The 18302-nt window shown below is 41.9% G+C and overlaps 1 protein-coding gene across 5 annotated transcripts in view; it reads left to right on the top strand.

Annotated features, from left to right (window-relative positions):
- NFYC (nuclear transcription factor Y subunit gamma) overlaps nucleotides 1–18302 on the top strand; it is a 53784-nt gene that overhangs the window by 21075 nt on the left and 14407 nt on the right. For 4 of the 5 annotated variants that reach the window (XM_083751870.1, XM_083751868.1, XM_083751871.1 and 1 more), the window contains exons 2-5: nucleotides 8732–8844; nucleotides 14071–14142; nucleotides 15418–15531; nucleotides 17298–17393. In XM_083751870.1, coding sequence (XP_083607996.1) covers nucleotides 8740–8844; nucleotides 14071–14142; nucleotides 15418–15531; nucleotides 17298–17393 — 387 coding nt within the window. In that variant the 5' untranslated portion in view covers nucleotides 8732–8739. Of the gene's footprint in view, nucleotides 1–3715; nucleotides 3815–8731; nucleotides 8845–14070; nucleotides 14143–15417; nucleotides 15532–17297; nucleotides 17394–18302 lie in introns of those variants that run through there. The other variant, XM_083751867.1, reaches the window with a different exon arrangement.

Here is an 18302-nt window from a genome sequence, read left to right as displayed (position 1 = left end):
TTAGCTTATTACCTTTCTTCTGGAATTTTGCTGCATGCTGTTTCTGTAGCCACTTGTGATTCCTCCGTCTCCTTGTAAATTGAAAATCCTCCGACCTTGCATGAAAGAAACTGCCAAGGCAACTATGTTTCACCAGTGTATCAAGTTTTTGAGTACATGAATTGGATTATGTATGGTGCGGCTTTACTTAACTTCTTATTCTTTATTTTGTGGGCACAACTTGTGCTTAGCTACTCTTAATTGTGTGGATTATAAACACTTAACAAAAAGAAGTTAGTGAAAGTAAACTTTTCCACAAGTTAACAGCCAGGTTAAGAGCCACAGATTCTTTTTCATATATGTGGAAATGTTAGCACTTGAGTATCTATTTAAGAAGAGATGGTTATAGAAGCAACACAATAGAACCAAATCAGTTATGCTTCTAAGAGGCAGTGCCATGTCTGCACCTTGAGAGATTCTATGATCACAATAAACATGCTGGTTACAAGTTCCTTTTTCAGTACCCCTCTTGTGTTCCCACTTTCTTGGTCTACTTCATGCATCTGGTGGGAAGTTGGTTGCTGCCTATAAAAGTTTACTCTGGCTTTTTGCTGTTTTGCTCTGATTTATTTTCCAACTTCCTTGTGCAGCCATGAGAACTAAAAACGATCTTAAAAGTTGAAAGAGTCAAGAAGTCAATTACTGTGCTGCCCAGTGCATTTGTAGATGCATGGGATACACACTTCACTGCCAATTGAAAATGTCTCTTGCTAGATGATAAGGACTTTGCCAGACCCAGCCAATGATTCCTGTAGGCATGTGTTTTGTTTCCAAGAGTGGACAGCCATGTGCTTCTGGGAAACTTGCCTGAAGGCAATAGCTCCTCCCTGTTGCTTTCCCCACCCATCACTTGAGGTATATGGAGGTTTTATTTATCTAATGTGACCAGTAACTGTTGATAGATCTATCCCCCATGAATTGCCTAGTCCCTTTTTAAGGCCGTCTGGCCATAACCACATATTTTACTTTATGCACAATGGGGGAATGGAACCAGGACTAGGCATGCTTGCCTTAACACTTGACACTTATTTCTATGTTCTTATGCCATCCTCTGTGTGTACATAAACCTTTTCTCTTGCTTTTTGAGGGCAAGGTGATTCCCTACTATGTGTGTAGACTTTCCAGCCAGTAATTTTGTGGACAAAATTTCAGTTTGTGTAGCTGTAGAGGTACAAGTAGTGTTGGAAAAAATAATTTGGGTCCAGCCATGGAACTCCATCCTAAGGGAAGTCAGGCAGTTCTCTCCCCCGCCATCCCCACCACCCCTTTCCTGTATTCAGCAAACATGTAAATACTTATTTGGCCAATATTTTTATGAAGGATAGTACTGTTTTTAACATTTGTTTGTGATGTGTAGTTTTGAATTGCTTTTACATAATTTTATTGTGAGCTGCCATAGTCTCCTTTTGGGAAGGAAGAGTGGAATATAAATTTGGAATAAATTCACTTTCTAGATATCAGCTTCAGCCTAAGAGTTGGGTGGCTTTTTAGCCTGGGCGCTTTCTAACCTTCGATGCAGATCTACATATTTATATATGCATACACACACAATTGGCCTCTAATGGGAAGATCAGCTTTATTTTGAAAGTTCACTTGCATTGAGTATGTAAAAATAGATCCCAGTGTCATCTTCACATGAGATGTCAGACTTGTATGGGTTCTTTCCACTGCCACTGCAAGTATGTATAGAGTTTACACATTTTGACTCATGTGAAACTACAATGAAACAGTTGGAGCTAGCTGAGACTTCCCAGTAAATACATGGGGTTGATGTGGGATTGGGACACTATGTCTTCCAGACCCAAGTTCCGTTATCCCATTATACGGTGCTATCTCTTTAAAAGAAAAGCAGGTGCATTTATTCTTTCTGCATCTAAATTTTGAATAAATTAATGTTAAAGCAACACACCATATTGTCTCTTGTTGTATTTTGCATTTTTAAATATTGACAAGCCTGAACTATTTCAGTTCAGTTTCCTGCAATTTAAGGGGGGTGAGGGAGAAATCTGATTGACATTGGCAGTGGCCCAGTTCACACATCACGGTAAGCCATAGTTAATTACTTACCGTGCATGAGCAGCATGCTAGCATGTACTGCCTGATTGCTCTCACTTTGCTCTTCCCCAATAGCATTTGTGTTGGTTGCCCTTGCATCCAAATTGGAGGTCATAGTTTGTTTCTCCCTGACAAACAGTTATCATTAAATCATGGTTTATTCTTGGCTTCCTGATCATGGTTGTTAAGGATAAACAAATGATGATCCCAGTTTGGACATAACAGCAATCCAGGCTTCATCACTTGTTACTCCTTCTTGTGGCAAAGGAGCAACAAGTGGAGTGACTGGGCACCATGTACCTTGCTTGCTCACAGGGAGCCATTGACCATGGCTTCCTGTGATGTGTGAACTGGGTTTGAGAAATACTTTTACCAGAGGTAAGGGCTGAAACAACAACATGGTGCCTTTTCAGATGTTTTGAAATTGCACTCCCATAAGCCACAGGCAGTAGTCAGGAATGATAGGGACTAGAGTCCATAGTATCAGATAAGTTCAGGTTGTATGGTTTAGCTCTGTCTCCCATGCATATTGTGCACAATATCTTGTAGACATAGTGTGCCTACAACAGTGTAGGTTGCTTGTGAAAGTGAGCAGGAATGGGGCCAAGCTTGTAGGCCAGACTTGCACTGAAGGCGTTGGGGGAGCCATAGTTGAACAGCTGGGCTACAGTTGAGTAACTGTTGTGCAGCTCTGGGTGGAGGAACTCTTGTCCTTTCAGCAAATAGTGTGTTAAAGAACCAAATGTTGTTCTTTTTCCTGGCTTTGCTGCTATAGCATGATACTGTTTAAAAGAAATAAAATTAAGCTTCAGTTTGGGAGAATCATATGTCATGTAGATGGTTATTGATACTGAATAATGTTATCTGATAACAAAAGTACACATTTTGCTTGCCGTTTCTCACTGATTAGGTCAGTTGCTAAAAAGAGAAACATTGCTTGTGAATTTTGCAGAGTGGTATAAAGCTTGAAGCAAACATCCTTGGGACTGGTGTATGTGTCATTGTATGCTCAAATTATTCCCCTCCCGTTCTTTTTTCCGTTTATTTGTGTTAGGGATGAAGAGAGAAACCAGTATAAGAAAAGTGAATGTAAAATGAGCCCATATTTTGGAAACTCCTATTGCTGAGAATATGCAGCAGTTTTCAGTGTTGTTTTTGTAAGATAAATATAGCATAGCACAGTTCAACGTGGAAAATTAATACACGCTTTAAAAGTATCTACATATATATGCAACAACTGCAGAATGGGAAGTGGGATCTCATTTATATGCAGTTCCAAAGCAATCCAATATTTTTAATATAAGCAAATAAAGTATGTATGTTGCATTCTTGCCACCACCATCTAATGATGTTGGAAATCTTTCTGGTAGCCATGTCCCCTCCCAACCTTTACTAAGCATTTCCCCATGTGTTCTCAAACTTTTGTCATTTGCACTGAGAGCTAGAAACTTTTCTTACTGGTATTGTAAATGAAAATTTTAGGCTTAAAGAGCATATGGACCTAGCAGTCTTCAAGGTATTGTTTTTTGAAATTCTGCCCAGAGAAACTAGGGGGTTCCTGAACGAGAAAATCAGTAATGTTGGGAAATCCTCCCTGAAATGTGTGTCGCCTACAGAAGTCGGACACAGTCGCAATTCAAGTGGGCTGATGGCGAGGCTGAAGTTCCTCAGCAAAGATGTGGAAAATGTTCTCTGAAGGTGGAAAGTTTGAAAAATTACTGTAAGCAATTTAGTTTTGTGAGCAGAGGTGCGATATGTTAAAGCATTCACCCAAATGTAGGATGCAACAATGGGGGCAGGAATGCTGTTTTGCTATCTCTTGCTATTCTGTGATTGTTGAATGAAAGTTTCTAGTAGGCTTTTCATTCTGCAGACAACTTACTAAACCAGGCTCCATTTCTTCTCCCTGATACTTTTAAAGGAAGCACTGATGTTTAGGTTTTAAAGCATCATGTAAAAACAGGAAACTTTTTAAAAGAATACCATAATGTAGAATAATGTGGCTGTTTTTGCAGGTATGCCATTGCCTACCTGACTTCCAGTTCTTGCCAGCATGTAGCTGATGCAGGAAGACACAGATTTTTGTCAACCTTCATAATCCCCTCCCCCAGCAATAAGGGGATAATGATAATGGTTTGTGTTAAGATGGAAGAACACCTTACACTCAGCATAATGCTGCCTCTGAAAATGGCAGCTCTGTTGAGTTCTGTCTCCCCTTCTTTCACATTTAGGCTTGTTTCCTTGTGTGGTAGTGACTTCTTCATTTCATGTGTTTCCATGCCAGTGACAACCAGTGTTGCAGGCTAGGGAATAGCACCATATGATGATATACTACACAAAGAAGTGTGCCTAAGCTTCTGCGGAGAGGGTGTGGTAGAGAGAAACTTGAAGTGGGGCCATGTCAAGGAGAACATGGCATCTTGCTAGAGTTAACAATTCTGGAGGCAATGTATGTGAAGTGCTTTAAGAGCATCAGTAAGGCTGCCCTGCCCTGCTCTAGTCAACCTATCGCTTGACCTAGTAAGAGAGGATTGAAGCACTTTAGTCTTAGGGACACTCTGTGCCAATAGGCAACTTAGAAAAACAAGTACACATTTTCAACTATGTTAGAGAATAGCTAGGAATAAAAAGATTTGATTTATGTCCCCCCATATTTCCTAGACTCATTATGGGAAAAAGAAATCAAACTTCTTCCTCTCTTCTCCTGCTCCACACATTTTGTGCCAGATGCTTTTACTTCAGTCCTAAACTGATTCTGTTCCATTGCTGTTCTGTTATTTTTTTCAAAATGTCATTTCCCCCCAGATGTATCTTTAAAATAGTTTGATCTTTTATTTTTTTGTGAGATATACCATAAAAAAACACCCAAATTGTGGTATAACTGATAGCAAACATTTTTTCAAGTGACTGGCATGTTTTATTCTTGTTCTCTCGCTTTAGCACAAGGCAGAGGTTAAATAGATTGGGATGCAAAATAGCTACTGAGAGGGGGAAATTGCAGGGTGGTGGGATATTATATTGATTTTGGTTTTTTGAGTGAATTATATTGCTGCTTGAAAGGAGAAAGTCCTGCCTGGTTCTAGTGTGCTAACATTGAAAGATCAGTTACATAAGAGATTCCTGCCAGGACAGAGCAGATCTGGGGGATTAGTTGTGTGTCCTTAAATCAAGACTTGCCTTTATGTAGGGAAAAGATCTAGGCACACCTTTCAATTGCTGATGTTCTTAAAAATTTCTAAGCATCTGAAGGCAAACAGTGTTAATGGTTAAAAGAGATATAAACCCCCTAGTAAATTTTATGCCAGTATGTGTGTGCTCTTGTCAAGGAACAGTCTCTTAACCCTTCCCCCCCCCCCTTTTAGGAGAACACTTCCACATACTAGCTTATTTGCTGAGGACCCCTCTGTTGCTGAGCATTCTGGGGCTGGGAGAATATCCTGAGATGTTCTCAGTTCACCTGAGCCATTATTTCTTGCCATCAACCCACAAAAACTGTGTGTGCTGTAAAATACCATGCAGTTTAATTTTACTGGGGGAACTGGTAGCGTTGGGCAAGCTTTCTGGGACGCTTGGTCATCATTCTTGTACTTCTGTTTGAGAATTCCAGATAAGCCCTTTCTTTACATAAAAGGCTAGAAAATAAAATATAAATGTCTGATGGAAATCTGATGTGGAAATCTGGAATAATCTCCCGTGGACAGTGCAAGAACATAATACAGTGGTACCACGGGTTACATACGCTTCAGGTTACAGACTCCACTAACCCAGAAACAGTACCTCAGGTTAAGAACTTTGCTTCAGGATGAGAACAGAAATCATGCTCTGGCGGTGCGGCAGCAGTAGGAGTCCCCATTAGCTAAAGTGATGCTTCAGGTTAAGAACAGTTTCAGGTTAAGAACGGACCTCCAGAACAAATTAAGTACTTAACCCGAGGTACCACTGTAGAACTATGATGCCAACTTAAAGATGGACTAAAATTAATTTTGGAAGGTGTGTTTTGGGTCATCATCTATATGATTCCTGAAGTTTTCTTCCCCCACCTCATGGACAAGGTGTTTGCACTGGTGTGGAAGTACATGTATCTTGCATGAGCAGGTTGACTGTTCAGTACAACGCAATGCAAGTGCCATGCCCTGCTGCATGTACCACCACTATGCAGAAATGTTTTTTGGATCTCCCAGGATGGGGCAGAATACACAAAGTGGCCCACTGGGGTCGGAGCACAATCCACACCACCATATATGACTATGTATTAAGTTATTTCCCTTCCCCAGAGGCCTAATTAGATTCTGCAGTGAGATGAGATGAGATGTTGGGTGGTGTGGCCTTGTCATTTGGACCTGTTTGCTCTGCAGGTGCTTTTCTGTTGCAAGCTTGCTCTGGCCTGCTGTGATATAGATTGCATCAGTAAACAATGTGCTCGCAGCTGGTGGGGGTTTGCCCTGCTTTTGTTGCCCGGGATCAGGCTGCATATTGCCTTGGTCTTTTCAGCTCCACATGAATTATCTATTTGGTATATATTATGGAAATTACATACACGTGGCAGCATAACTTATTAGGGTTGTCAACTAATTGCATATTTGAGTGGATTGATTACATTTAAATAAGTATGTTCTATAGAAGCTGCGAGCGATCTTTTATTTTCTCAAGATATTGCAGATGCTGTGCCATTAGGGAGTATTCATCAAAATCCAGTCTTAGAAAACTTAACCAGTCCTATCTAACTTCTGATTTTTCCTTTTCTTTTATAGCAGCAGAATTTATTGTTCTTCATGGAGTTGTATCTGCAAACTTAAGTACTAATAATTTTCCACAATAGAATTATTTAGCACTGTGGTTACTATTTTTTTAAGCAATAGGTTGTTGCTTTACATAGCATAAGCCAATGTCCAGATGCTAGCTGCCCCAGGACCACGGCATTCTCAACATTCTTTGGGGAGGGGAGCACTCTTCCCTTTCTCGGCCTGAGTAAAAGTCCAAAATAAACCCCACCACACACAATAGATCATAAGTCAGTGGGAATCATACCCACTTATGTTAGAATTGTTCCTGGCCCCCAGCCATTTCCCATTACGCCACTATGCAGAAAGATTGCTTTCTTTAAAAGTCTGAATAAAAACAATCTCTGGTTTTCTTCTCCCCTCTGTGCAAACTTAGGAAGGTATATTTAACACAGTCATTTCGAAAAAACCAGCTGTGGAATTATCTTCTGACTAGTCTTAAATTTTCTTACTTACTTACAAACTTAAATTTTCTCTGGCCAACCCAGGCTTTTGTCCCCTGTAAAAAACTAGTATACAATCTCCTCCTGGAGATTGCACACTTCTCAGGTGAAGGCAAGAGAGATATATCTTCTCCTTTGGGATATTCTCTTCCATCTAAACAGGAGGCAGGGCCAGCTGAAGATTGGCTTCTCAGGAGGGCTCTTCAGTCTCACTGATAGGCTCTGCCTAGCGGCTGTGAGGCTGGGTCTCAATTTGTTCTGAAAGAGTGCTGATTTCTGTATTTCCCCCTTTTAATTCTTGTTTTCTTCTTCCCTTCTGATACAACTGTTGTAGGTGAGGAAGTACTTACCTTATGAGCAGTACAGTTATGGAGCTTCAAGTTCCTACCAGACTGCCATTCCAAAGAATTCTGTGCCTGATAGCAGCCCTTAGGAAGTTAGGAGAAATGTGCCACTTCTTTGCATCCATTTCGTTAAAGGTCTTTGAAGGGATAATGCTAGGAAACACTTGTTTCCTAGCTAGAATGTGAAGTGTATTCTCATTTTACATTTAGGAATGTCTTCTGTTTCTGTGGCCGTCATGCTATCAAAAGGCATCGTGCTACCAAAAGGCAATATTTCTCAAGGTCATCAATGAATTGGAAACCTTTTCCTCCCACCCAGACCTAAGCTAAGGTGATCTGAAGTTGATATATATCATTTATAAACTTTTTCAAAAAGCATCATACAAAGCAGTAAATTTACCATCAAAAATGTTAAATTGACAACAACATTGAAAAAGCATAACAAGTGTCTGCAAGCCAAGAAATGTTAACTTAAATGCCAAACAATCTAGTTATTTATTTTTCTGACATATCTGCTCTGACAAAAGACCCACAGGGCTCAGTAGAATTTAATACATGTGTATGAGTACTGTACTGAGATTGCAGCCTTGGTGTACAAAAATATCTGAATTAAAATAGTGGAATGTAGGTTTTTGGGGAGACTGTTTTACAACGTAGGTGCTATGGCAGAAAAGGTCTAATGTAGCCTTCTCCAACCCTTCAGATACTGCTAACTAAAACTCCCATCAGCCCCAGCCAGAACAACCATTCCTAATCTGAAGGAATCGGAAGAAGAATAAACTCCCAAAAGTACACTGCTTGGTCAGAAATGTAAAATGTAAGATCTTTCTGAAAGGTACTGTATATAAGAATAGAATCTGTGGAGAAGTCCTTTATGTCTTCTCAAGACTCTTAAGAAAATTTTAGTAATGAAGGAGAATTGTGGGAAGCACCCCCAGATTATTGGATAACACTGCAGGCTTTGCATTTGCTCTTCATGTCCCAAAGCCATCTGAGGACCTTTGAAATGTGAACTCTGCAGCTCCTCAAGACAGTTCTTCTTCTAACATGTCTCTTAATTTCTTTCTAGCATCTAAAATGTCCACAGATGGGGGCTTTGGCTCAGGAGGCAACAGTGATGCCCAGCAATGCCTTCAGTCTTTTTGGCCTCGGGTCATGGAGGAGATTCGAAATCTAACAGTGGTAAGTTATTCCATAAAAATAATAATCAGAACTTTCATATGATATTTGCAGCATTATTGAGGAGGAGTTATTTTCCACCAGATTAGTTTCATCTACAAGGGATTGCTGATTATTATGCTGCCTTCTCGGGGGGGGTGGGTTTGAATTTCTGATTTTTTTTTGTAACTGTCCTTCTTACCTCCAATAAACTCAGCAATACAAGCAGGGGGCCATAGAACTGTAGAGTTAGAAGAGATCCCAAGGGTCATCTAGTCCAACCCCCGGCAATGCAAGAATGGCAACTAAGCATCCATGACAGATGGTCATCCAACCTCTGCTTAAAAATGTCTGATGGAGGAGAGGCTACCACCTCAAACAGCTCTTACTTTCAGAAAGTTCTTCCTGATGTTTAGTCAGAACCTCCCTTCCTGTGACTTGAAGCCATTGGTTTGGGTCCTACCCTCTAGAGCAGGAGAAAACAAGTTTGCTCCATCTTCCATGCAGCATCCCTTTCACAAGAGAGAATTGCTTCCTGTGCTGCCTTTTTGCGAAGCTTTGCAGTACAGAGAAAATTCTACAAGGGACCACATCTGTAGAGTTGGATTCTGTGTAGGGGCAAGTCTCTAATATTTGCCTTTCCAGGAGTATGATTTGCTCAGTTCTCTTATTGAACAGAACACAAAGAAATGCAGTGTTTTGTGTGTGTCCAGTAACATAACGTAGCTCCATGCCTACCCATAGAACAGGGGTCAGCAAACATTTTCCACAGGGGGCCGGTCCACTGTCCCTCAGACCTTGTGGAGGGCCGGACTATAATTCCTATGCACAGTGCAAGCCACCTTCTTGGTTTGCCGCCTGCCTCATTCAGCAAAGGGCTTCCTCCCCACCGAGAGAAAGAAGGCACTGCTCTTACCTTCCCAGGGGCTGCTGCCACCACCACTGCCGCCGCTTCTCGTGAAGCGGGTAGGCAGAGCGAGCTCGTCTGCTCCGCTCTCTGGCCCACAGGGGCACCAGGGCGGCAGTGGCGGGAGGAAGAGGCCAAGCGGCAGTGGCTCTGCCAATCAAATGCCGCTGAAGTAAACCAGGCGCAGCGCTTGATTGGCAGAGCCGCTGCTGCTCGGCCTCTTCCTCCCATTGCCATCACCGGAAGTTGCGGGTTCCGACTTCGCAGCGCGGGCGGGATTTAGGACTCAGGTGTGCCTGATCCTGCCCAGGGGCTGTAGTTTGCTGACCCCTGCCATAGAACTACAAGAGACACATATGTTCAGGTCAGAAAACGTATTGTTTGCCTTTGTGGGTGGGTAGGGCCGTGCAGCTGAGGTGGATGGCAGGTATCTGGTCTTCTGTACAGTTTTCCGTCATTCACCATTCCTTCATGCTACCTGTAGTCCCACAGAAGTGATTGTGCCTGTTGTAGATGCCTCACTTAGGTGGTTGTCATCTGATTGCCACCCACACTAAGCATGGACATTCATATCTTTAGCTAGCGCATGTGATTTTCTTACATTTTATTTATTTCGGTTTTTAATTTATCGAGCACCTTCCCACTTTTTTTTTTAAAAAAGCTCAAGGTGGCAAATTTGAAATGAGGAAAATACATAGAACTAAATATTAGTCATTTTTAGCTACAAGAAATACTAAATGTGGCAACACACAGGCTTAAATGCCGGAATAAATCAGCCTGTTAAAATCAGACGGTAAAAGCATTTACAAATAATAAGGTCTTTGCTTTCTGGAGGACTTCGAGTAATGAAGAGGTCTCTCTTGGGAGGCTGCTTCACAATATGTGTGGGATCACTGAAAATACATGGGGCCCATGCCCTCACAAATCACATCTCTCTAATAGAAGCTCAGTGGTGTGATGTATGTTCAGAGGAATCTTGGAAAAGAGTAGACAAATTTGCAGAGGTTAGGTTTTTTAGTGCCTGTTAATCATGATGGCCAAATGAAATCGCCAAGGTGAGAGGCAGTGAGCTTTTGAATACCAGTTACGAGGGCACAATCTGAAGGGCTTTTCTAGAGCATCTCCATGCTGCAGTTGATGGACCAAACAGGACTCTTGCATTCAGAAAGGTTTTCATATGGCTTATTGGCCTGAGGTCCAGTGCCTTTTATAAATTTGTGAAGGAACTAAACTCGTAACATAGTTGATTCACAGATGAATAAGACGCCTTTAGAGACCTGCATCGCCACCACGTTAGAAAAATTGGATATAATTCTCAATTTTTTGAATATTTTAAAATAAGACACATCGTAACTAATCAATTGCAGAAACATACACATCTCTGAGAAAAATCTAAATTTGAATGGTTAGTTAATATGCCTCCTTCTACAAATCTGATAAGTAAAAACTATACTTAGATTCCCAGTCAGGAGTACAATACCTTTTAGACCTTGCTCCCACTTCTTTTTAAATCAACAAATTTATGAAGAAGTTTGGACCTGTTTGTTGAAGAATTTACCTTAGAGATTAATCAGTATTAGAGTCTTGATATAATTGTAAATAAACCCTAGAGCCCACTTTGGAACCAGAGGCTAAAGATAAATTTCCCATTTGGATCTGATGCTTAGAGCTGCCTTTTTGGAGGCCAGTGGAAAGATATTGATGCATAAAAATCAGAATTAATTATGTTCCTTTAGTAAACATAGCTCTGACATGTAGGAGCTGCAAGTCTGAGATTTCAGCTCAGTGGTAAAAAGTCTTGTGCAGCTTTCCAAAAAGGGGCAGTTTTTTGGTGCGGGTTTTTTGGGTTTTTTTAGTACTCTGGACACGTGAGTCAATTTATTACACTGTGAATGAACAAAACATTGAATGTCAAGCTATAACCCTTCTGCCTGATTGGAAATTTTAATAGGGACTGTGGAAGAAAGATAATTACAAAAAAGCCCTCTACAGCTATACTGTTTATAATCATTGCTGAAATTACGTCTTGTACAGCCAGTCCACTAAATGTTCCTCTATGCAAATAGAGGTCTTGATTTGCCTGTACTGTGCAATTGGCGGGTGTACAAAATGTTCAGATTCTGCTGCTGTTTGATGTGACCTCAGTGTCTGTTGTTGGGCTATATGTATCCAATGAAATCAATGGGCCCAAGTCCCACTTCAGTCATATGCCTGGTCTGGATGTGAGACAAAGGCATTGGTTTGTATTTCATTCTAGTCCTGCTCAGAGTAGACCCATTTAAATAAGTGAAAATGACAGTGTTCAGTCCTTTAATTTCAGTGTGACTACTGAGTCAAATTGAGTTGGATACAACTCTTACTGATGGTATCCCTCTTGGCTGTTCTGAAAGATCAGTAGAAGAAAAACTTTCTTTCTTTCTTTCTTTCTTTCTTTCTTTCTTTCTTTCTTTCTCCCATATTTTTCTAGCTTAAGGAGACTAGTTACACATTGACTTGACTGTAGGAAAAAACCCTTCACATTAGCCTGCAGTTGTGGATGCTTCTGAGACATCCTTAACTTCACATGGCATGTTGCCTCTCACATCAGCTGAGCACTCTGTCCTGGAGCACACCTTGTGTTGCAGGGAAGCAGCTGTTTTCAGAGAAACGTGTCTACTCTTTTAACTGAAGAGTGGTTGTTGATGTTCCAAGGAATCCTGGTGTTTCTTGAAATACATTTGGGCAACCACTGTCCTAAACCTCTTGGCTGTATTTGACATGGTGTTAATTCCATTATTTGGAATTAACCACAAGGTGTTAATTCCATTATTTGTAGGAGACAGTGGAGATTATGGTAACACAAAGTTTTTGCAATGCACTTTTCCAAGTGTTTCCCATATTATTTTGGTCATCCTTTAACAACCTACTGAAGTAGGCCAACATAATTCTCATGCAGCTAGCATACTACTGTGCTAATTTCTCTCAGAATGCAGCCTGTTGTACATCACGGCTACCAGTATGTTCCTCAAAGTTTCACATCGTCACCTCTGTAATTTCAACATCTGCAAGAAGCTGCTGGGCAAGATCTTCCTGAGCTTTGGTATGCAGTGTCACCTGTATGCTGATGGTGCCAGTGTGTATGATCTAAGCATCTGGGAGCTTCTTTCTCTCTGGAACCAGTGCTTGCTTTGTTTGTGCACACAAGGGTTGACAGTTGAATCCAAGAACAGTGCAGATAAATGTCCATCCAGGTCAAGAGGTCTCCTGCCACTCAGTTCTTTTCACAGACTGCTTACTTGATGGCTGTTCCTCTCAAATGATCTTGAAGTTTCAACGGGTGTGAAAAGCCATCACTTGTGAAAGGTGCAGAATCATGGGTGTCTATACTTCATACAGTAGCAGCTGTACTGACCTTTTAGATTCTAGGCCCACTTCAGAGGACAGGAGTTGGATCTTTAAAGCAGTGTTTCCCAACCTTGTGCCTCCAGCTGTTTTTGAACTACAACTCCCATCATCCCTGACTAGCAAGACCAGTGGCAAGGGATGATGGGAATTGTAGTCCAAAAACAGCTGGAGGCACAAGGTTGGGAAACACTGCTTTAAAGATCATATTGCAGCCTGGACCCTGCATAACTGGGAGTGCCCCCCATATTAATCCCATGCTTGTTAAGATCGACTGGTGAGGTTCTGCTTAGAAACATCTCTTCATAAGCAGTCACAACAGCTGGAAGATAAACCAGAATCTCTTTTGTGCTTTTTTAGTGACCCTGAAGCTATAGAGATTTTCCCTTGAACTTTAGAAATGCCTGTCCAGTCTGACCTTGGGGGTGGGGAGATAACAGAACATAATTTATTAGAGCAGGATTCATTTTTAGGATAACTAAGAGTTGACATCGCTGCTGCTAAGCCTGTTTTGTTTCTGCTTTTTTGAATTGGGTAATTGTCAGGTGCCTTTCCTGACAATCCCTGTGGAGATTTTGATTTTATTACAGAAGCCAAACTGTCCTTTTCAGATCTGTGGGTCACTTGCATAACCATAGCAATGGCACTCTAATGAAGGGGAGCAGAAGCAGCTCCAAATGTTAAGTGGCCACATTTGTCCTCCCTCAGGGCAGCCTTTTCAACCTGGTGCCCTCCAGACGTTTTAGACTGCAACTCCCATCAGCCCCAGCCAGTACAGTAGTAGCCCAAAACATCTGGAGGGCACCAGGTCGAAAAAGCCTGCCTAAAGGAAAAATAGACAATCTCCTGTACAATATGTTTGTAAGCCAGCTTGTGTTAGCTAATTTTTTTAGTAGTAGATGCCTTTGAATTGTGTGTACCAGAGTGATAAAAAGTCTCGTCTTCTCTGTTGATCTCTGCAGAAAGATTTCAGAGTTCAGGAACTTCCATTGGCACGCATAAAGAAGATCATGAAACTAGATGAAGATGTAAAGGTAAAATTCCTGTCAAAAATGTTGACTTTTGACATTTGCAAGTCAATAAATTTGTTCTGAGCATATTTAATATTTAAAAAAAAATCCCTGCTGGATACCTCTTCCCAAATTGGTAACAAAGCCAACTCCAGGCACTATTGGATATTCTGGATTATCCAGACCCATTTCAGTCCAGATTAAGGCCCGAGTTTGGCAAAGAGACAACCTTGGTCACCCTGAAATATGGCCTCTGTCAGGAAAGAGCCGGGAGTTTACTCCTGCTTAGTTTATTCTTGATCTCTCAATACCTTCTGATACCATTTACTATAGTTATCTTGCTGGATTGGTTCTGTTGGTTGGGAGACTCAGCGATTTTGCTGGGTCCACTCGTATCTGCAGGATTAATTTCAGAACATAGCACTGAGGGATTCCTGCTTGACCCCATGGCATTTGAGCTTGTCCTCCTTGTCCTTGCTTTTTCACATCTATATGAAACTGGTGGTTGAGGTCATCTGGGGATTTGCAGTGTCATCAGTATGCAGATAATACACAGCTCTCTTTCTCCTGGTCTTTTGGATCAGGAGAGGCTATGGAAGTTCTGAACCCCTGTCTGTAGACTCCATATTAGCTAAATGAGGTTCAATAAACAGAAGATAAAATACCTCTTCTGGCATTGTGCATGTAGTTGTGTTTGTGTCTTAAATGATATTTTTTTTTACTTCAGAACGTTTTATTTATAAGCAATTTTAACTGAGTAAACTCATGATTGGCTAATACTTCTTTGACTGACAGTTTTATTTTTACTGTATTTGGATGCGGTGAGGGTTGCACTGAGGCTGACAGTGTGAAAGGAGACATTTCCTGTTTGAGAGAGGAAGTTTGTCTGTTCTGCAGATGACTTGGGGAATTGTCATATCTGCTCTTAAACTACAAGGGTGACCAACACAAGTACACACACACCCCCCCCCGCACTAGAGTAAAGAACACAGAGACCTAACTCCCCCTTCTTCTTTAGATATATTATCAGTTGCTGTGACATTGCTGGCCTTGAGACCTTGCATCAACTTGGGTTGAAGAGGCCATGAGGTGCTTTTACATGTAACTCACATGTGCCACTTCGAGTAGAGCATGATACAAATATGATAATACAAAAATGATTTGACATCTCTTTCCTGTACATGAGGAAGTCCTCTTTCTGGAGTCTGAGCAGCAAGACTTAAGGGTGTGCGGGGACAGACTTTAGCATCTAGTTATGTTTTTTCTATAGTCAGAATAAATGCACCCTTCCCTTATTAGATGATCAGTGCAGAGGCGCCTGTTCTGTTTGCCAAGGCTGCTCAGATATTCATCACAGAACTGACACTACGGGCCTGGATACACACAGAGGACAACAAGCGCAGGACCTTACAGGTAATGGAAGACTTATTTCTCAGCTACCTTAAAAGTGCCATGGCTCTTCTGCTCTCTGAATATTTCTCCAGTAGGGGCTGGGGCAGGGGAGTGGAATGGAGAGTAGACTGGAGCTATTTGACTTGGGCATGCAAAACCAAGTTACAGCACCTTTGCTGCAGAGTGGTGTCAGGAGGAGGAGGAGGCAGTTTGCAATGGAGAAGCAGCATTTAGGAACTTAACCCTTCCGCACTTTGTTTCCTTTGAAGATATATGTCAGAACCCCATGGAGCTAATGGGTGAGGATAGAGTTGCGAGGAGAAAGTGGCCCTGAGGTGTCTGCATATGTGAGGTGGCTAGTAATGTGAAGTTCTGGCCTCTGTGTTCAGTACATGTGTGTCCTGAGAACTTCTGTCGAACCTCCATGTCACCTTTCACCTCCAAATGTTTCAGATTACTAGAGCAGCAGGGCTGGCGGGACTGATGGGAGTTGTAGTCCAAAACATCTGGAGGGCACCAGGTTGGCAAAGGCTGCTCTGTTCAACCTCGCCAATGTCATTGCCTTTAGAAGCGCAGCTCAGACTTTTGTCGTTGGTGGCCACACTGGTTTGATACTTGGAAACAATTTGAAGGCAAAAAAGAATCCCTAACTTCTGGGTGGGGGGAAGTCCCCTTTCTGAAGTGCTCCTCTGCTTCTGCTTGCAGTTGGTTGGCTGCAATAGTGGTTCACCTTTCTAGAGGTTCCTGAGCAAAACGCATGGGGCTGAATTCTAGTAGTAATCCAATATAATAATCATGGATTTCTTGCAAGCTGCCCTAAGGACCAAAATAGACATGATGCTGAAAGTTCCATGATCAGATCTCAGGATCCAGAATTCTCCACCCAATTTGAGGGTCAGTTATGGGCAAGTGGACCACCCACAACTCATTAAAAGTAGTTGGCTGGTAGTACTAAATGATGTTGTTCCTTTGTGTGAAGCATACAAGACTTGTGACCTTAACCAGCTGATGTAGAGTATCTTTAGGTGGATTTTCTGCCCGGACGCTGAGGTCCAGCACCGAGGGCCTTCTGGCGGTTCCCTCATTGCGAGAAGCAAAGCTACAGGGAACCAGGCAGAGGGCCTTCTCGGTAGTGGCGCCCACCCTGTGGAACGCCCTCCCATCAGATGTCAAAGCGATAAACAACTACCTGATATTCAGAAGACATCTTAAGGCAGCCCTGTTCAGGGAAGTTTTTAATGTGTGATATTTTAGTGTTTTTTGGTTTCTATGGAAGCCGCCCAGAGTGGCTGGGGAAACCCAGCCAGAAGGGCAGGGTACAAATAATAAATCTATTCTAAATTTAAATTTTGAATCACATCCACATAATATTAAATAAGCAGTGCATGTGTCCTTGGGTTGAGTAAACTAGCAACATTCAGGATATCCCTTATTGATTGACTTTCCACAAGGCTCAGAAGTTTGAGAATAACCTTTCCTTCCAGATCTTCTGATAGCTTCCCACTGCTAAGGATTCGCTTCTTCATTGCCAAGTATCTCTAATGCAGCCTTTCTCAACCTTGGATCCCAAGATGTTGTTGAAGTACAACTCTAATCTTCACTGACCACTTGTCCGGCTTGTTAGGATTCATGGGAGTTGTAGTCCAACAACATCTGGGGACCCAAGATTGAAAAAGGCTACTCTAACATCTATGAGGTGCTATTGCTTGTTAATCTGAGCCCGGTCGATTCCAGCAGTGTACAGGTGGGCAAAGCTTAATGTAACCACCACCTTCTCCTTGTTGCAGAGAAACGACATTGCCATGGCCATCACTAAGTTTGATCAGTTTGACTTTCTCATTGACATTGTTCCGAGGGATGAACTTAAACCTCCCAAGCGCCAGGTGAGAGTGAACCAGTCTGTGCTCTGTTTTTGTTTGTGGTCTCTAAAGATTTGGGCAGAGCGGGGCGGGGGGGGTGGTTTGCTAGTATTTTTTGCCTGTGCTGATTCCTTCCCCCAGGATCACCATACAACAGACAAAAGTGCTTGCCTAGGATCAAGATGTAACTAGTCTGGAAACATTGCATTGATTCTTAACTAGCTGTTTGCCCCCCCCCCCCAAAAAAAAAACATCAGGGCACATATTCAAATCTCTTGTGATGTTGATGAGATGATGGTGATTTTATTTCATTTTTGAATTTCTTCCTATGCAGCACCTGAAGTGATTTACAATATAACCTATATAAAACAATTACAGATATAAAAACAATTGATACAACTGCATAAAGAAAATCAGTTTTAAACAACAAGAGCATTGTATATTAGACAGCTGAGGTCTTGCATGAGCAGCATTTACCACCCTCAAAATTCTCCAGCCTCCGTTATCTACCATTTAGAGCCCATCAGACCATCTTGCAATCAGTGCTGATGTAGCATCCTCAGGTTGGGGAGATTTGGGACAATTGGCACTCTGTAGGTGAGCTTGGTCTGGGGATCCGAATGGCGCAGTGGAAGCAACTTCAAGCTCCATGGTCAGACAGAGGCTCTGGAAGACCAGGCACAAAGTACTGGGTACACCTGAAACATTGCCCTTGGAACATGCCTTTGGGACAGGCAGATACCTGGAGGTGATGCACAAAGGGTTGGGGGAAGAAATAGGGATAGTGACTTGAATGAATGGGTAAGACACAAGATCCAGACAGTGGATGTCATACAGAACCGGATTTTAGACTGTTATATATGAACAAAGTTCAGCTGACCTGCATGGCCGCCAGAGTTCACATCTTCTTTAGTGGGTGTGGGAAAGAGCTAT

The sequence above is a fragment of the Podarcis gaigeae genome, assembly GCF_964106915.1.
Source record: "Podarcis gaigeae genome assembly, chromosome: 8".
Lineage (NCBI taxonomy): Eukaryota > Metazoa > Chordata > Lepidosauria > Squamata > Lacertidae > Podarcis > Podarcis gaigeae.
The sequence above is the reverse complement of the archived record's forward strand: the minus strand, read 5'-3'. Positions and strand labels throughout refer to the sequence as shown.